The 19,127-nt window shown below is 36.8% G+C and overlaps 1 protein-coding gene across 2 annotated transcripts in view; it reads right to left on the bottom strand.

Moving 5' to 3' along the window:
- The window catches only part of necab2 (N-terminal EF-hand calcium binding protein 2), an 86,069-nt gene that overhangs the window by 23,114 nt on the left and 43,828 nt on the right, over positions 1–19,127 (bottom strand). For both annotated transcript variants that reach the window (XM_056254850.1, XM_056254858.1), the window contains exons 6-7: positions 5,083–5,219; positions 4,578–4,702 (exon numbers count right to left, since the gene is read on the bottom strand). In XM_056254850.1, the coding sequence (XP_056110825.1) occupies positions 4,578–4,702; positions 5,083–5,219 (262 nt within the window). The remainder of the gene's footprint in view (positions 1–4,577; positions 4,703–5,082; positions 5,220–19,127) is intronic.

Raw genomic sequence — 19,127 nt, 5'->3', positions numbered from 1 at the left:
GTCTAGCATTGCCATGTCAGTGTATTGATTCATTGTCCCTTCATAGTTTGCAAGAGACATATAATAAACTGAGCATATTAATAATCTGAGACGTAGGCTATTTAATAAACTGAGCGTAGCCTATTCATCTGTCAATATGAAACGCGACTGGGTCATTCTAATTAATGATCGAAAAACGCGTATCGACCACCGTTACTGTAAAATATGCACGTATGTCCATTTAAACTCGATTTTGGTCAAATGTGGATTATATCATTACACTGGCAAGAATATGGTTACATTTAAAGTTGTCGTACCAAGTATGACAATGCTACGTTCAACTGCTTTTGAAATTACGTGTTTTTTTCACTTCCTGAAAAGTAACCGTTTTGGACATACGTGAGTTTCATCGGGCAGCGACGAAATGTATAATTACATTGTAATAAAAATATAATTACATTGTAATAAATGTATAATAACACTGTAATAAATGTATAATTACATTGTAATAAATGTATAATTACATTGTAATAAATGTATAATTACGTTGTAATAAATGTATAATAAGACTTTAACAAATGTATAATTACATTTTTTACACAACTTTTTTCAAAAAGAATCGCTACTTTTTTCAAAAAGAATCTGTACTTTTTCCAAAAGAATCGCTACTTGTTTCAAAAAGAATCTGTACTTTTTTCAAAAAGAATCTGTACTTTTTTCAAAAAGAATCTGTATTTTTTTCAAAAAGAATCGCTAATTTTTCAGAAAAGAATCGCTACTTTTTAAAAAACAATCGCTAACTTTTTCAAAAAGAATAATGTAACAAATGTATAACAATAATGTAACAAATGTACAATAACACTGTAATAAATGTATAATCACATTGTAAGAAACGTATAATTACATTGTAATAAACGTATAATTACATTGTAATAAACGTATAATTACATTGTAATAAACGTATAATCACATTGTAATAAACGTATAATTACATTGTAATAAACGTATAATTACATTGTAATAAACGTATAATTACATTGTAATAAACGTATAATCACATTGTAATAAACGTACAATCACATTGTAATAAACGTACAATCACATTGTAATAAACGTACAATCACATTGTAATAAAACTACAATCACATTGTAATAAACATACAATCACATTGTAATAAACGTACAATCACAATCACATTGTAATAAACGTACAATCACATTGTAATAAACGTACAATACAATCACATTGTAATAAACGTATAATCACATTGTAAGAAACGTATAATTACATTGCAATAAATGTATAACAACCTTAAAAAGAATTGCTACTTTTTTACTTCAGAAGTAAACAGTGTAGCTGACTTAATGTTTAGCTGACAGAATGTTTATTTTTAAACCACAACTTTTTTGTGTGCTTTTTTTACCGATATATTTACCGATATCTTTTGCATTTCTAATCCAAACAACGTCAAACTCGGCACTGCACTTACTCGTGCCCGTAGCAAGACACCCGTCAAGTTTGAAATCAATCGGACTAACGGTTCGAGAGATATTCGATTAACAGACAGATTGACAGACAGACACACAGACGTTCCTGTAATTTATAGATAGATATATACGTGCAATTAGTCTACTAAAGGCTTAAATGAATGACTACTAGTCGACTAGACAAATCTTTAGTCAGGGGCAGCCCTAGAATATAAATAAAAAATTCCAAATAAATCTCTACATAAAAAAAGAAAAGACTCACTGTATATCAATAAATTATACAGTATATCAGATTTATAGCTTTGAGCCTGTGTGTGTGTGTGTGTGTGCAAGATGAACAGAAATAGAGAGGAAAGTAGAGTGAGAGAAAGAAAGCAATTTGAGAAAAGCGTATGATTGACTGATGGGAGAACAAGTGCCATGTGCAAAGCAAGTCTCGCAGAAGTATTGATCAATATTCTCATCCCGTTGCTCATAAACTACAGCTTGGACAGCATGCTCCAATCATGGCTCTCCCTGCCGGAGCTGACAGCTAGAATGGCGCTTTTATTGTGAGCCAAGTCAGCTTTATCTGTGTCTTGGGGAAATTTAAAACTAGTGCCAGTGTTTGAACGTCACCCATAAAACAGACCTCTTCGATTCAGCGCTGTGGTGTCACTCGAAGAATATTGGCATATCGACAGGCCAACCTTACAGTAAAAGTGAACGAGAGGACAATTGAGATCTACTGATTACTGCCAATAAGGAGTGTGCACATTGATGGGAGCTTCTTTTACAGCTTTTTGTGCTCAAATGGCATTTAACAAACCTGCTGAAATGAGGACTAAGATCAGCCACTGCTCCAAATAAGCTCTGGTTCTGTTCGAATGATAAATCCACAGCAACAGAAATGTCTGTATCGCTCGGGTGTTTTGAAGAAATTGACTGCATGACTATTCTTTTAGCACTGAGAAGAAGATGAAAGTGAGATGGACATTTAAAAAAGAATCATAAATTGCTTTTCTCTGTGTTACAGAAAAAAGAAAAACACTAGAATTAATTTGTTACCATATCTCCAGGCGCCCTCTAACTCCTGACTGAAGCTCAGAAACGCTTTGAGGAAGACCTTTTTTTCCACCTTCTCATTAAAAACTCACACATTTCTTCCGTTGCATCATCCATACGAGACTGTCGTGAGCGTGTGGTGTGTGCTGACTTGGCACACGAAAGGCTTTGTGTTGTTTTAGTGTCTCTTTAGAGCGGTTTCATAACCAACTCGCAGGAGCTCAGGCCCAAATCTCATCAGTAATGGAAATGTGGTGTATGTTGATACAGAAAGCTCACGGGAGAGCCTGCGAACCACATCTTTGACAGACTTTAACTTTGCTTTCGGCAATTAGAAGGCATGAGAAATGGGAAATGCGGATGTTTTGCGTGATAATGTAGTTGGCCACCAAGTCCGCACCACAAAAAAAGAACCTTACCGAATTGATTTATGCGATGTTTGGAAAAACATACCCCAAGAAGCAATAAAGCAACATGCCAAGTAGACCATTAAACAAGTCCTTGAGTAAACCTCTGCTAAATAAAAAAGGATTGAAAGAGTGGCTAAAATGCCATCTTTAATCTATGTGCCAATTGTTCTAACTGGGGTAATATTGCTTAAGTCAGTCTTTTCCTCTCACAGAGCCTGGCTGAGGAACAGCCACCAAGTCTCAATAAATATTTCCCAGAGTCTCCATTTGCTTGTGACTCACTGATTGATACTATAGTAGTTTAGTATTTTTATGCATTTTAAGTTATCATAGGTGTAGGCAATTTAATTATGCTGCCTTCTAAGATACCTTCTGTCGGCCAAATTCACATGTACTGTATACATCACAAGTATTCAAAGAGAAGGAAAGCACAGAATGCATTGTGCTGAGCTCAGTGAAAAAAAAAATACATCGTAGATGGCAGACGAGGTGAAAGAAATGAAACATATTTCATTCAATATAAAATTCAATATAAAAATAGTTATAGTATAATAGTGTAATAAGAGAAAATTATTATTTTACTCTATATTTGTGTGTGCTATGCACACCGTTCAAAGGTTTTGGTTCAAGGCTTTTTTTAAAAAGACATATCCGCAAGGATGCGTTAAATTGATTAAAAAGTGACAGTAAAGACATTTATAACGTTACAAAATATTTCTATTTCAAATAAATGCTGTTCTTTTGAACTTTCTATACATCAAAGAATCATGAGTCCCACAAAATGACAGTTTCCACAAAAATACCAAGCAGCACAACTGTTTTAAACATTAATAATAACAAGAAATTATGATTTTTAAAAATCAAGTGAGTTTTGCCATCACAGGAATAATGACATTTTAAAATCTATTAAATTAAAAAAACAAGTATTTTAAATTGCAATGATATTTCACAATATTACTGTTTTATTTATTATTATTTGATCAAATAAATAAGACAATTTTTAAAAAATCTTATAGACCTATCCAATAATAAATCCTAATATAGATCTATCTATATTTTTCTGCTTATTAGGGAATTGTGACATTATATTAGCAACATTTTAGACCATTCCGAATCAGTCACTTCAACCTAAGTAGAAGGCAGCTGTCTATCTAGGTAGTAGACAGCAAGGCAGCTCACTAGGGTTTGGAACAGAGCTTATGTAAATGAAGAAATAAATGAGAGGTTTCTTGGGAAAGAACTCTCTGGCGTATGAGGCAAGAACCAACCATTTCTTCGCAACCTTATTCAGAAAGTCTCATCACAGCTGGTTCTGCTCACATAAACAGATGCATGCTGCATTTATGCTGATACTTGGAGACATAAGTGGATTCAGTCTGTAAAAGTAAGTCACTTTGCAAATTTTGTACCATTGTGGTTATTTCAGATGCTTTCAGACTTGAATTCCAGAACACATCTACTGCATAAGTACATACTTGAGTTCCAGTAAATGCATGATGCATAAAAATGCAAATGGTGAATGGTGTGCACTATAATATTAGTGCTATTATACCTCCTCTATAATGCTATCAAACTTCTTTTGTAAACAATTGAATGCATGTCCACATTCAGTTGTATCTTGAAAGGTGTGTTTGGATACAGAAGTGATCACCTCACCTGCACCCGTGTTGATGTTCCTCATGCTCTCCTTTGCACTGACTCTGTTGTTGGGAGGATAATCTGGCACCGGGGCCTCATAGCGCCTATCTGGGACGCGTGGGCTGGTCTTACTGGGGTAGGATCTAGGTCACAACAGGGAAAACAAGGAAGATTAAAGTGTTTGAAATCAACTAAATATGACTTAATTTTTTTTGTTGTGTTTTACTAGAAATAGTCATCTTTTTTTATTTAACTTTAGTTATAAAATCATATTCAAATGTATGATGGCAGCCCAATAAACTTTATAGAAATTTATAATTTACAATTTAAATTTATAGATTGCTTTCAATCACATACCCGGGTGAGATGCCAAACCTGCTCTATCATTATTGTGCATTTAAACCCCGCAATTAATGTAATGTAATCTACTTAACTGTTGATGACTGATGTCCTAATGGACATTTATGTTGATGGAACTGTGGTACACATGCTTTGGGTCATGATGGGTGATGCTCTTTCTCACCCCACTGATGAATGCTGCTCATCAATGGCATCCACAGCACTCTCTACAGAGTTCAGCAGAGACTGGATCTGATTGGCTGATTCCTTCAACAGGAATCGGGTCACAAACTGCTCAACATTAGTTCCACGTTCATATACCTGCAGTGAGTGAGGGAGAAAGAGACAGGAAGAGGAGATTGAAGGAGGGAAGACAGATAAAAGCACATCAGCACTTTTCCGATGATCTTAAGCATGCATATTTGATGAAGTCCTGTTTAAGAAACTCTAGCAAATTTTGCTCCAGCTTTAAGCAAAACATGCTCCAGAGGTCTCAGGGAAAGAACAGATGTGGAACGAGCTCAAAGAAAGGAGATAAACCAAGATGCTGCTCATGTGGGTGAAAGCTTAGGGCAAGTTAAGTTCTGAAAACTCGTAATGGTGTTGGACATTAGAGGAGCCAACACACATTGATCCGGTGACATTTTGACCGCTTCCCCAAACACTCAGGGTCTGTTTTACACCATAGAGGAATAATGTTTCACAAAGGTGTTGTACTGGAACAAACAGACTTTAAAGGTGTTAAAGATTTTGGCCCCGAAGCTGCTTTAGTGCTTTATAATTGTACATATAAACACATGGGTTCTGTCAAACACTGCCAGGAGCCATTGTGGACTCTTAGTTTGGAGTTTTATGACCTTTTAACCACATATATGTCATCTTTTTTTGCAATTTCCTCATATAATCTTGATCGCTGTCCTATATTGTCTATATGGCAAAAAAAAAACCTTTGTGTAGTAGTCAATACTCAAATCATGGACATCATAAAAAGGGAGTAAACATCTCATCTGTGGCTTGCTCAGTCATTGTCCATTGGCACTGAGATTTTGCTCTGATTTGCAGAAAGATTGCAATGGTCAGCGTTTTAACCAAACCTGGCCTTCACGGATCGCAAATGAATATCTAAATGGGAAGGCAGCATTGGCAAGTAAAATTGGACTGCAGTGCTGGCCTCTGTAAGGTATCTCATAAATTATGCTGCATTACCATGCAGACTTAGAATGACTGTGTATAAAAAGACCATAACAGAAGCAGTAATAAAGGAGACTGGGTGTACAGCCTGTAGTACTCCATCAGTCCAAGAAAACAAAGTATGTGAGTCAAGGAAGGAGGGGTGAAATGGGGGGCTGAGTAGTCTAGCAGTTCAAATTCATTTAAATGAAAAGATTGCAGGTTTGATTTATGACTTGAAGGGATGAATGGATAGTTCAACTAGAAATTAAATTCCATAAATGACTGAACCTCATGTTGTTCCAAATCTTTATGAATTATCTTCTTTTATGAGAAAAAAACATGCTGTTTTGGACCACACTGACTATCATAAAATGGATAAAAGTAGTTGAAAGATTTTTACTAATTTTTTTTTAATGTTCCGCAGAAGAAAGACAGTCAGATAGGTTTGAAACGACATGAGGGTGAGTAAATGATGCTCCTTTTCTTTCTTTTTTTTTACCTTCGCCATTATATAACAATCACCTAAAGTTAATCTTCAAAACCAATAATAATTGAATAAAACTGTTAAATGTACTTTTAGTAAATATTCATTTTTCATAATGTACACTTCAGAATTGTGATGTCTCAATTCACTTTAGCTAAGTTCACACTGCCGGCCCTAAATGCGTATCCGATTGGAATCTGATCTAAAATGACTGACTGTGTACATTGTGTTTCGCAACTGTTCAGATCCGATTTGTTTGTCCCATGCCGCTCTTTCATTTTCCGGAATATCTGCATTGGTTTCTATTGCAATGACCATGCAAAATGACAATGTTGGTAACTAAGGATACACATAAAACAAAAACAACCGACACATGGAGGGGTTTGCAATACTGATGTTGTCCTTACAATATGACCATGTGTTGGCGGCTACACATGGTCATATTGTAAATAGGACAACATCTGTATGTGGACTACTGCGTCTTATGAGGCAGAGGCAGAAACGTAGGACGCTGGTATGAGCGGCTTTATTCCGTGACCACCGGTTTCAAAACATGTCTCCGTTATATTGTCATTTTTTGCTCGTCCAGCACTTTGCAACAACACAACCTTGTTTCTGCAGCGACTTTCAGCATTTCTACATAACGTCTGACGTTTATGTTTTACGTGGCATGAAAGAGTGACATAAACCAGTGCGCGAAATCCGATCAGAGCAGTCAGACTGAAACGGATTTGCAGGAATGCGATTTGAAAAGGATTTCAAACCACATATAAATGTGATTTTTTTTTGCCATTCACTGATCGGATTTCAATCGGGTATGCACAAAAATCGAATTTGGACTGACAGTCTGAACACAGTTCTGAGAGTCTTTGTAGCTTTTAAAATGTGTTTTATTTTTAATTTAAGTAAAACAGTATAGAATTTTAATATATAGGTTATTAACAATTGCATGAAAATAATTATTAATTTAACATTGTGCATAGAGCCGTTTCATGGTGAAACTGCATAGAAAAAGACTTCCTCTGGCCCTGTTTGTGTGGTGAAAAATAAAGATTCTTTTCTAAATGGAGGATGGATGCTAGAGTTTGTCATGCTCACCTGCCTGAACGAGGAGCCACCAGGTGGTGACGGCGGCGGTTGGGAAGGCTCAGAATGATTTATTCGAATGGTATGCCAGGTCAGTGGTTCTGCAGGGCGTTTTAGTGCCAACAAGGGCCTTAACACAGACCAGCAGGCTCGGAGGCAGGGCTTACTGTCCATGCCAAAATAAACATGATTTCTCAACATAACTGGCAAAACAAATAACTTTTCAAATCCAGAAAACTGCATCAACCAAATGACAGCAATGATGACGTTAGACGTAAATCAAGAAGTAAAACAAATAACCTGAAGATCAAAACTCTATATAACCGTCGCGGGCCTTTAATGAGCTGTAAATGTGTTTGAACTCTCAGGACAACAACATGCTTGGAGCAAACTAATGATTTGGTGCCCAGACTGCATGAGTGTATAAGGATATGGGTTGTCATGAAATATTCATTCTTCTCTATTATGGCTCAGGCAACACATATACTCAAACACAAATGTACAAATGGTCTGTCACCCTTCTGTAAAATATGCTGTAGGCACTTCTGAAAGTGTGACTGATAAGGTGAATTACTGAATAACAATGAGTGACATACTGGACTAAAGCATCCTGAGACACCTGCGCTCAAGCCAAAACCTAAACAGTCGAACAGAGCATTATATGTGATGCACAAAGACAGGTTTTCCACAAAATAAACAATGTCACATACAAGATGAATATACCATCAGGGGCTGAGGAGGAGGTTGTGAGGAATTGTGATCTTACAGTTGGAGATTTTCCACAGAGAATATGTGTCACCTTTGGTGAAAAAATTAAATAAAATGGAACTGCTAACAACTAATGTTTTTTGTCCTTTGTAGAGTGAGCATTGAATATTATATATTGAATATAGCATGGCAAATGCAGACAAGTGCTTAGTACTCACGCAATATTATAAAGTTCAAAGTGAAACAGGGCATGAAGAAACCCTCATATCAAGTTTAATAACCAAAGCTGGTCATTTTAAATAGCCATCGGCAAATGAACCCCAGGATAAAATGGCATATTATAGTGGGACATGTAATTTGACTGATTTGTCCAAGCCTCTTTAAACGCAATTTTGCATATCACAAAATGTTGTTGCTAAGAAACATATTGACTGCTGTTGCTAGGATACGATTAATTGGCTCATGTCTGAACAGAGAATGTCGTGTGTTTTTGTCTGAAAATAGATGAAAGCTTACAGTTATACTAACATATTTACAAAAAAAAGTCACACCTTTCTATTTGTTGATGAGGCTAACTAATAAAGAAGATACACAGATACTGTGCCAGATAATTATACAAGATATATGCATCTGCTCGTCTCCATTATATTATCCAATACAATAAATTGCTATTTATCTAATTGTTATTGTCTTTTTTTTTTCTCTCTTTTTTTTTTGAATGAGCACCCCCGTAACAGTCATTACTGGGCTGGTCGAAACCATCTTAGGTTGACAGACACCCTATATTTCTTTTATTTTGACATGCTGAAAAGCTACTCAAGTGACTTTATTTTCCCATTCAAATTTATAATAAAGAAAATTATATTGTAAATATACTATAAATGTATTAAAAATAAATGTAATATATTAAATATATCATTATATTAAATATGTAGTGCTGCAAAGCGACTCTTTCCCTTCCACTCTAAACAAAATGTTCTTTTAAATACAGTATATTACAAATATATATTTATAATAACAAATATAATATATTAAATTTGTCAGAAGAGTTGAATTAAACTTTATTCACAAATAATGTGTGATTTTTCCTGTAATATTATGGAGGGGCATGGTCAAGTTTCTGTGTACTTTGAGATAAAATTCTGTGATCGAACCTGGGTAGGGTTGCGCAGTCATTCGTAAGTTATTATTCAAATTGGAACGTAAAGTCCACACTGGCTTAGTAACCACTGTAGTAACTCTGTACTTTATTCGTTTGCACCATTTGTTCTTAAGGCAGAACGTAGCTAGTAGGTAGTAAGCTCTCTGTAAAGTCATGCGTAGTCGCATATGACATCTACCTTCAATGATCCAATAGCAGCATTCAAATATATGAGTAGAAGTTGTTTAAATGCTGTAAGTTTCAGTTTATTCTTCATTCTTTTGCCTCAAGTTACTAACAGTAAAAATAAGTTTTCATTAAAGCTGCAGTCCGTAGCTTTTCCTCTTTGTCGCCATCTCTCTGTTCGAAATCTGTAACTGCAGTGATTCGCGGAATTATCATCTTTACGTGGGTTGTAAATCGGCATGAAACAGCGCGGATGAACACAGTGCTTTGAGGCGAGTGGTGCTGTCAGTCACCGCGCTGTGTGGATACTGTCATACAGAATCACAGATTCACTTTTTGAAAGTTTGACCAACATAAGAATTTTCATTAGAAAATGTCTTCTGAACAAGTAAGTAACATCCATTTTTGTTCTGACCAACTAAGGGGGAAAAAGCATTCGACATGATAAGCTTCGTTAGATTTAATCAACGCGATTTACAGCAACCGTGCAAATTATAGCCTACTTTGTTCTCAAATTGTTCATGTTAACAACATCACATCAGCATTGCGTGACTAATGTTAAATTTAATGTGTTTTATGGTTACCTGTGTAGTTCAGAATTCATATTCTCCATAATAGCAAAACGAGAAAGGCACAACAAAGGAAACTCCATAACTGTGTGAATTAAGAAAACGTACTGTTACACGATTGAACTATTGAAATGTCTTACTTGTTCAGCAGAAAAAAAGCCGTCTCTTCTTCCGTTTTGAACCCCTTCAAAACACGGAGTTCACGCACTTTTCAAAAGCCCCGCCGATGTTTAAATCCTTGTGTTCGCATGAGACGGTTTCTTTCTCTTTCTCTAGCCACCTTAAATCCGAAGTACGAAGTCTTTTGGGTTTTATAACTGCTGATTCTCCAGTTGACACTGATGATTGTTGTTTGGATCTTTCTGGATGCCATAAATTTAATTATGTAAAGTGCTGCGAGAAAAGCCTATACATCTAAACATCTCGTCACGCGCAGTATAGCCGGCTAGCCGAAACTCCTTTATGTGTTCGGGTGTGACGTAATGACGCAAAAACATGCTCGAATTTCCAGCGGAAACCCACCAGTACCACTGGAATTAAAATCATTATTACAAGCTAACCGTTTTGAATCTAGCTATGGCAAGCAGATAGTTTTGACCACTGGCAGAATAAGTTTTTTTTTTATAATTATTTTGGATTATTTTTAACTTAAAAAAGTTACGGACTGGAGCTTTAAATATGACACTATTCAATCATGAATAACATAGTTATTTTTTTATGTAAATAACATTCAGAAACTGTCTGAAAACATAAAATATGACATTTATTTATTATGACTGACTTTTTCTGACATGCACAACAAGGAGCGATGTGCACAGTGGCATGCTGTTTAGGACAGGTTCGTGTTGAAGAGCCGCAAACAAAGTAATTTATTCACATAATGTTCTCTCTCTTAAAATGTATGCGAGTGTAAATGTCAGCATTATCATATACTGGATGTCTAAAGAAGTGAAGTCTGTCGGGTAAAACAAGAGCTTATTAGGGGCTTTCCCACTGGAGGAACCTTTTCATAGTTTCTATAACTAATGGCAGAAGTACCTGCTTTTTGGCGTGGAACTGGGAACGATTTTAGTTCTAGGAACGCCTTTTGGGGGAACTAAATTAACTCCTACTTCAGAGTAGGGTCTAACCCCGCACGATAGGAACTACCAGTGACTTAAGTGTATGTTGATTGGCTGAACGCATGCAAAACACTGGCACCTGCCATTTTAAAAAAGCTGTGTAAACACAGTTTATAGCCTATATATTTACTCCATGAACATGGAAAGCAGAAATAGATGGACCAACACTGAAGTCCAGGCACTTCCATATCCAACGTGACTTTGAAGGGACCAAACAAAACATGATTACCTATGTACCGGTATTTCTGCTCAGCTAGCGACATCGGGCATCAAGCACACGGCAGATGCTATAATACTTTTTCGTATACCGTTTACTTTCTTTGTTTAACAGTTCTATGTAATAATGCATAAGATAGGACTGTTAAACAGAATGAATGTAAACTAATGAAGACGGATATGGGAGCGCTGTGTGCTCAGGTTCTGGCTGAGCCGTTCTCAGCATTGTCAAAATAAAAGTCCAGCATAACAACCAAAGCCACAACAACCTATAACTGAGTTCCTATAACTACTCAGTGTGAAAGCCCCAATTGACCCTTCGCAGGGAGCTTGATTGACAGGTGATCTGACCAATCATACTTCGCCATCCGCCATTTTGTCCGACAAAGCAGTCAGGAGAGTTAGTAGATTAACATAGGAGGATTTGAACTTGAAAAACGGAATGTACTGATGCCTTTCTGCGGTTAAAACAACATTCCTTCTTATGTTCATTCAAGTTTATTTGATGCTATAAATGAACTAGAAGGAAGAGATGATCGGATCACGAGCAGCTTTAACTGATGCTCTACAGCGATCTGTCACGACACATTAAAGAGCCACAAAACGGTATTTATTGTTTAAATTTCTTTTAAAAAATGTCCAAATTTGAACGGTGAGACTTTATTATGTTTAATATCAAAAGTAACCGAAAAGTAATCTAGTCTGTCCTGTCTGTCAGCGTGTTGTCAGTCCGCGATGTATTTTTCACTGCGTGAGAACATGGTGTGTGTGTGTGAGAGCAGCGTAGCTTGTCGGACATAGCGACAGTAACTAAGGGGGGCGGGTCTTTGCGAATGGTCAATTGATGCAGTTCAGTCAGTCTGCTATTTTATTCCAATCGTTACTCCAGAATATTTCCTTTATACATAGAGTCACACTCCAACTAAGTTTAATGGTGTAATGCAAAAATATATAGTAGCGTCTAGCGTGTAAGTTGTAAACTGTGCCCATTTACATCAAAACAGGCCAAGTTGTAACTTACGCATAGCCGGTGCAACTGATCATCATCTACTCTCTGTGCTGCTGGTTCTTCAAGTGCTAAATGAAAAGAGGGTTAAACAGTTCTCTAGAATAAGTCGAAAGGGTAAACAACTTGAAAAGAACATCCCTCCCAAAATTACAGGGCACAACAGAGACAAGCAAAGGTTTTCTCCCACCTACGATCTAAACCTGGGCTCAACCTAGTTAGACAAAGCTTCCGAGAATTGAGAGAAGAGATTCAATCACAATCGCATTAGCCAAGCCTGAAAACAGAAGTCATGGCATAATGCAGTTATTCAGCCAGGGACACATCCATTCACAGGCCCGAATCACAGTTGCTGAGACTTTACAAAACCAGGATTAAATCCCAGTCTGGTAGAAAATGAAGAGATGAGAACACAGACCTCCTATTGTAGAAGGATGATTGAGCTGTGCCTCCATTATTGTCTGAGAGCGTGTGGGAAATGGGTTGTCTAATGCTACAAGATAAAGATGTACACTTTGATTTCTGCTGTTCACTGCAGCTGTCTTGAGTATTTTTCAGTGTGCTGCTGAAGGTTTATCAAACTTTGGGCATCACAGTTTCAGGAACCCAAGCCTTTTGGGAGACTTTCATCTGTTCCTGTTACTGCATTTTCACTTTCATCTCCCCCAGAGAGAACAGTTTAACCCAGAGTCCTTTGACAGACTTAGAGTTAGGGTTTTATCCTTTAAGAACATATAGAGTGTGACACTGCAGCTTTGAAAGGCAGAGCATTTTAAGAGACGCATAGTCACGTAATCAGCTATTTCTTGTTCCTTTGACCCTTCTGCAGTGCAATCCGACAAGAGAAAGGTTGGGAGTACATTTATAGTTTTCGAGATTGTTCTTCCTTGTTTTCAACAAAGCAAAAAATATCCATGTGAGAAAAACGCATTTCACCTTTTAAATGCAAGTTACACAACGGCTTTCTTTTAAGCCTATGCAAAGCAGTGATCAAAGTGCTTGGTTGAATTATGGATCAAAATGAATACATCGCTGTTTGTAGGAACTGTTACTGACTTGAATTCTGTCGATTTAGTCATTCTGGCAAGAGAAGCACAAACAGCAAAGATCGCTGAGTAATAAAAAGAACATAAGCTGAATTTGCAAAGGCACTCAACAAATAATCTTTTCATCGCCAAATATCCATATCCCCACGTGAAAGAATTTCCGTACGAGAAAAAACTATATCATAGAACCTTATTCACAAAACATTATTAGATTGGATCACTTATTACATGTCAATTAAATCCTCTGTGGGTTCGACCTTTATTGGTTTGACATTTAGATTCCTGAGGGCATCTCTAGGGGATAGATTTCATGGCAGGCTTATGTGGGAACTTGTATAAATAAGTTAATTCTAGTTTACCTCAGAGAGTGCACAACAACAAAACACAACAACCAGTGAACTTGAAAGTGCAAATCTTTATTCACACCCCACAGGCAGTGGGAGGCATCTGAGAACAATGTTATTCTCGAGCTGCAGCCACCACCAGCAAACATGAACAGGGCTTCTAATTATAATCGCCTCTTGCAGAGTTTTCCAGGCAATTTTAATCAGGCGGATTGATGTTGGAGAATTATCATCACAAAGACAGGACTCGGTGTAACAGTGACAGCCTCCTCTTTTGACAATGAAGAAACACAGGTCCACCGATCTGTGTCACGGTGGGAGCGTTTCGTAACCGCATTGATTGAGACAGCAGTCAGGAAATCTAGCGCGCCAGCTGTGTTTCAATTGTGCCCACCTCTATAAGCCATAATGGTGATGAGGCAAGTATTTACCATCAGTGTCTCTTTCAGCCATCTTCTTCTTTTTTCCCACACAATTCATGAGATTAAATGACAAAGGCTACTTTCAATGAAAGAATGGTTGACCTTATCTGTCGAAATATACCATGGTTGCTCCAAACTTGCATGACTTTCTTCCGCGGAACACAAAGGAGTAATTTTGGAGATGCTGTCGCTATTTTCGTTGCAACAACCCTAAAAGTAGTCCATATGACGTTGTTTCAAGTCTTCTATTGTCATTTAATTGTCTCTGAGACGCAATTTTAAGTCGGTATATTCACAAATCCTCTTATCTGGAATTACAATTACAGCAGTTGTCAGCATTTTTTGTGAATAAAGTCTGTTCCTTACACAAAGCTATTCAATTGTTTATTGTGCACAAGTCATATGGCAACCTTTTTGAAGCTTGAAAGCTCCAGTATATTCATCCAAATTTCGATGAAAGAGGGAAAGTCATGCAAGTTTGAACACCATGAGGGTGAGTAAATAATGACAGAAGTTTTATTTTTGGATGAATTAGCCTATTCATTTTACTTCACAGTAGAATAAATCAGAGGAGGAAGGACTACTCATTGAGATCGTTCTTCACACAGGCAGTGAACTTCACCAGTAATGACGCTTAATGAAAAGCCGTGTAAGATTCGGGCAATGGAGTTCACGACTCTCCAGCCATCGCAATCAGCCGTAAAACGCAGACAGAGACAAACTGCTATGGTTGTGGACTGCAGTTCATCATAAAATGCAGCAGCAGAGAGATTTATAGAAGAAGCTTCAGAAATTTAATGAACGAGTGAAGGCAAGCGCTGTGGCAGCACTTAGCTCTCACTGAGCAGGCGCAGGGTCCACCGCTGCGCTACAGCGTATGAGCACAGCCTGCCATTCACACTAGCAGTGGAGAGATGAGTCTCAGGACACTAATAAATGACAGAGGTGAGTTCTAGCAAAATGCCTGGAGCTTCACATGCTTTTGAAATGACCACTTCACACCACAGATACAGGAAAGGGTTCGAGATGGAAATAGTGGAACGTATTGGAAGCACGACAAAAATCAGTGCTTCTTGGATGGAACCGAAAAGCAAAATTGAGGCTACACAAAGCTGGAAACCAATGTCCTGATTTTTTATTTGCTAGTTTCATTGCCTACATTATTAAAATCTTGTCATAATATTGTTATAATATATTCTGCTGTGCTTTCCTCATATCACTGTGTGAGAGGTGCATCTGCCAGGGTTCAAATGAAAGTGTCGGACCACATACCAACAGTCAGTGATTTAATATTTAATAAACTGATTGCTTATTGAATGATTGTAAACAAAACAATAAAAAACAAGTTATCAGCACTTTGCAATACTGTTCAAAGGTTTGGGGTTGGTAATATAGTAAAAAAAACATTACCATTAATATTGTGGAATATGATTACAATTTAAAATAAATGTTTTCTATCATTATTTATTTATTCCTGTGATGACAAAGCTACATTTTCAACATCATTACTTCAGTCTTCAGTGTCGCATGATCCTTCAGAAATCATTAAAATATTATCAATGTTGAAAACAGTTGTTATTCTTAATAACTTTGTGGAAACCATGATACATTTTTCGGGATTCTTCGATGAATAGAAACAATGTAACAATGTATATACTGTAAGTATCTTTACTGTCACTTTTGATAAATTTAATACATCCTTTTCTCGCTGAAAAAGTATTAATTTCTTTAAAACAACAACAAACAATCTTCCTGAACTTTTGAATGGTAGTGTATTTATATTATTTTAATTTAAATATAAGGGAGCAGAATTAAATTAAATTAAATTCAAACAATTCATATTACTGATGTAAAAGTCCTTTTTAATAATACATGTCATTTTTCAGTACGACTCGCATAAACATGTTGTACAATACAGACATATATGGTGTAGCCTGTTACCGGTTATGCCTGCAATTTATTACTTAACATAACTTAACCATTTCATAGACCAAAGTGGCAGAGCAGATCCTTTCTGAGAACACTAATCTCACTATGAATTGCAATTAATGAAGTACTTGTTCCTGCCATTCCAAATCAAATTTCAAATCAACTTCCTGTGAAATGTCTGAAGTTCCAAAACATGAACTGAAATGGAATATCTCTTAAAATCTTTATTTTTGCTGGATTTTCTGAATTGAAGATTCAATAAACCAAGCACTTCAGAAAAACAATGATTGAATTTGATGAAGTTTCCTGTCAACTGATCTACAACAATTCAACGCAACAGTGGCCTTCTGATTCACTGGTATATCCCACTGCTCTCCTCTCATTATATTCCTATGTCTGTTGTTGCTGCAAAAACGGTCATTTATCCAAATGCAGATGAAACCATGGGGTGTAAATATAAAATGACTACCAACGAATGGAGTTTAAAGCCACTCATGTTACACAACACCATACTTCAAGTTTTGGAAAACAATTCCATAACAGCAGCTTGAGACATTGAGCCAGTCTCATTAGCACACAGCTTGCGCAAGGACAACATTATGGCAACATGCAAAATCTAAATTCCAGGCTCACAAACCTCATAAATAATCATTCACACTGTGGAGAAAAGCAAAGGAGGAAAGAATGAATTTGCTTATTGTTTGGGGATGTATTTAATCCTGTCCCCAGCGCTAGGGCTTTAGCCCCTAACGGGCCAGAAAAAAGCCCACTGTAGTCACAGCAAGTGTATGAGCAGACTGAAGCCCTCCACACTAACTGAATCAGCAGCAGTAACATTCCAATAAGCCCTGAATTAAATTACCTCGTGGTAACGCACCATAGTAGGAGTAAATGTCTCTGTATACAGCAGCTTTATGTTCTGGAAAACACTTCTAGTTTAAAGTGCCTCTATTATGCTATTTTAAAGGGTCCTAATTTTGTTTTGGATGTCTCCTACACAAGGAATACATGCATCCAAAGTAAAAAAAAAAAAACACCTTAATTTTATCAAAATATACATTGCAGCATCAACTCTTTTGTCACAGTGTCTGAAGGTTTAATAATGGATTCAGTCTCTCTAAACCCCTCCTTTCCGCCAGCCTACTCTGCTCTGATTGGTCAGATGGCCTATCTGTTGTGATTGGATTTGCCTATTATCTGAATATCAGCTCAAGAGGCTTCCTCAACACTCGATACACAGTAATACGAAAAAGAACAGTAACAATGGTCTTACTGTATCATTTCCAATCCTTTGGAAGTGCATGCAAAGTGGATTTGCGTTTGCAGTGCAGAAAACAGCGTCTTCTCAACATGTCGACAACACAAACCAAACTCTTCCAGGCCTCAGCTACATCTACAGTGTTTGAGGGCAGGTCAAAGTAAACGGTCAATGAAGACCGTTGGCGGGTATGACAATGTGTTGGAATTACTGACGAATCACTTCAGCCAGTTCAGAATCGGTTCTTTCTTTTGGGAGACTAGCTCCATTTATTGTGCACTTTGATCTTTAAAACATTTTACATTCACAAACAGGTATATTACACACTGCATGAAAGGTGATATCCGAAAAAAGTATAATAGGGACAATTTAAGGTCCATTATGCTACATACCTTTAACACTTTGCTCTTATTATTATTATTATTCTACCTACATGTACTATAAGGCCAATGTGGATATGCCATAAGTGGTTACCAGGGGAACTAGGTAACCGGGGTGACATTTCTGGGAGAGTGACTGAACACAGGAGGTGTGTAATAAATGTCTATAACAATGTCCAAACCCCCTTACCTCAGGTCAGAATGAAATGAAAGGGGAGAGAAGTTCTGTACCATCTGCGGCTAAGAAAACATTATTTTCAGGAAAAGTCCTTCACCTCTATTTGGGACCTCAGATGTTCACAGCATGAGTCTATGATAGAATGTACTTATTGAGCTTAAACATTTTTAAATAAGGCACAGAGATTCGCTGCGTCCGAAATCTAATACCTCCTTACTATATAGTATGCGAAAAACAGTACCGGCAAACAAGTAGTAAGTTCGAATACATAGTATTCGAAAAACAATACACTAGGCGCAAAGTCCCTGGATGACCTACTATACTTCCGCCGGGATTCTGGAGTGCGCTCTCCATGGACACTTTACTATCCCATGAGGCCACGGGAGAGGATTTATGAATGCAAGTGGTAGGTTATGTGACAATAACATGGCGGATGTAGTAAGTCCAAGTTTCATACATACTACCCACATTCATACTAAACACTTTTTTAACGATCATGTAGTCTAGTACATTCAAATTCAAATGTAGTTCCTACTCAGACAGTATGCGATTTCGGACTCAGGGACTAACTTCTCTTTTCAGCATGGAAATTATCAAGAAATACAATAAACAAAGCTGTTTTGGTATAGGACAGAATGTGACTAAAAAAAAAAGAAGTTTTTTTTTGTTTTGACTTTCATGAAGCGCCTGTTATCATAGATTATAGGCAACATATTTAAGTTTATTGCAAAATATTCTCATATATACATGGCTTGGAGTCAGTCAGTAAGATAAGACTTTTCTTTTATTAAGCAAGGATGCCTTTTAAAATGATCAAAACGGACAGTAAAGTCATTTACAGCTTTACAACAAAATCTATTTCAAATAAATGTTATTCTTTTGAACTTTCTATTCATCAAAGAATTAATTCATTCAACATTGATGATAAAAGGAATATAAACACATTAGAATAATTTCTGAAGGATCATGTGATCAAGACTGG

This window comes from Rhinichthys klamathensis, unplaced genomic scaffold, assembly GCF_029890125.1.
Source record: "Rhinichthys klamathensis goyatoka isolate OS25496 unplaced genomic scaffold, OSU_Roscu_1.1 h1tg000005l_1, whole genome shotgun sequence".
Classification (NCBI taxonomy): domain Eukaryota; kingdom Metazoa; phylum Chordata; class Actinopteri; order Cypriniformes; family Leuciscidae; genus Rhinichthys; species Rhinichthys klamathensis.
Note: the sequence above shows the minus strand (reverse complement) of the source record. Positions and strands in the feature narration are given on the sequence as shown.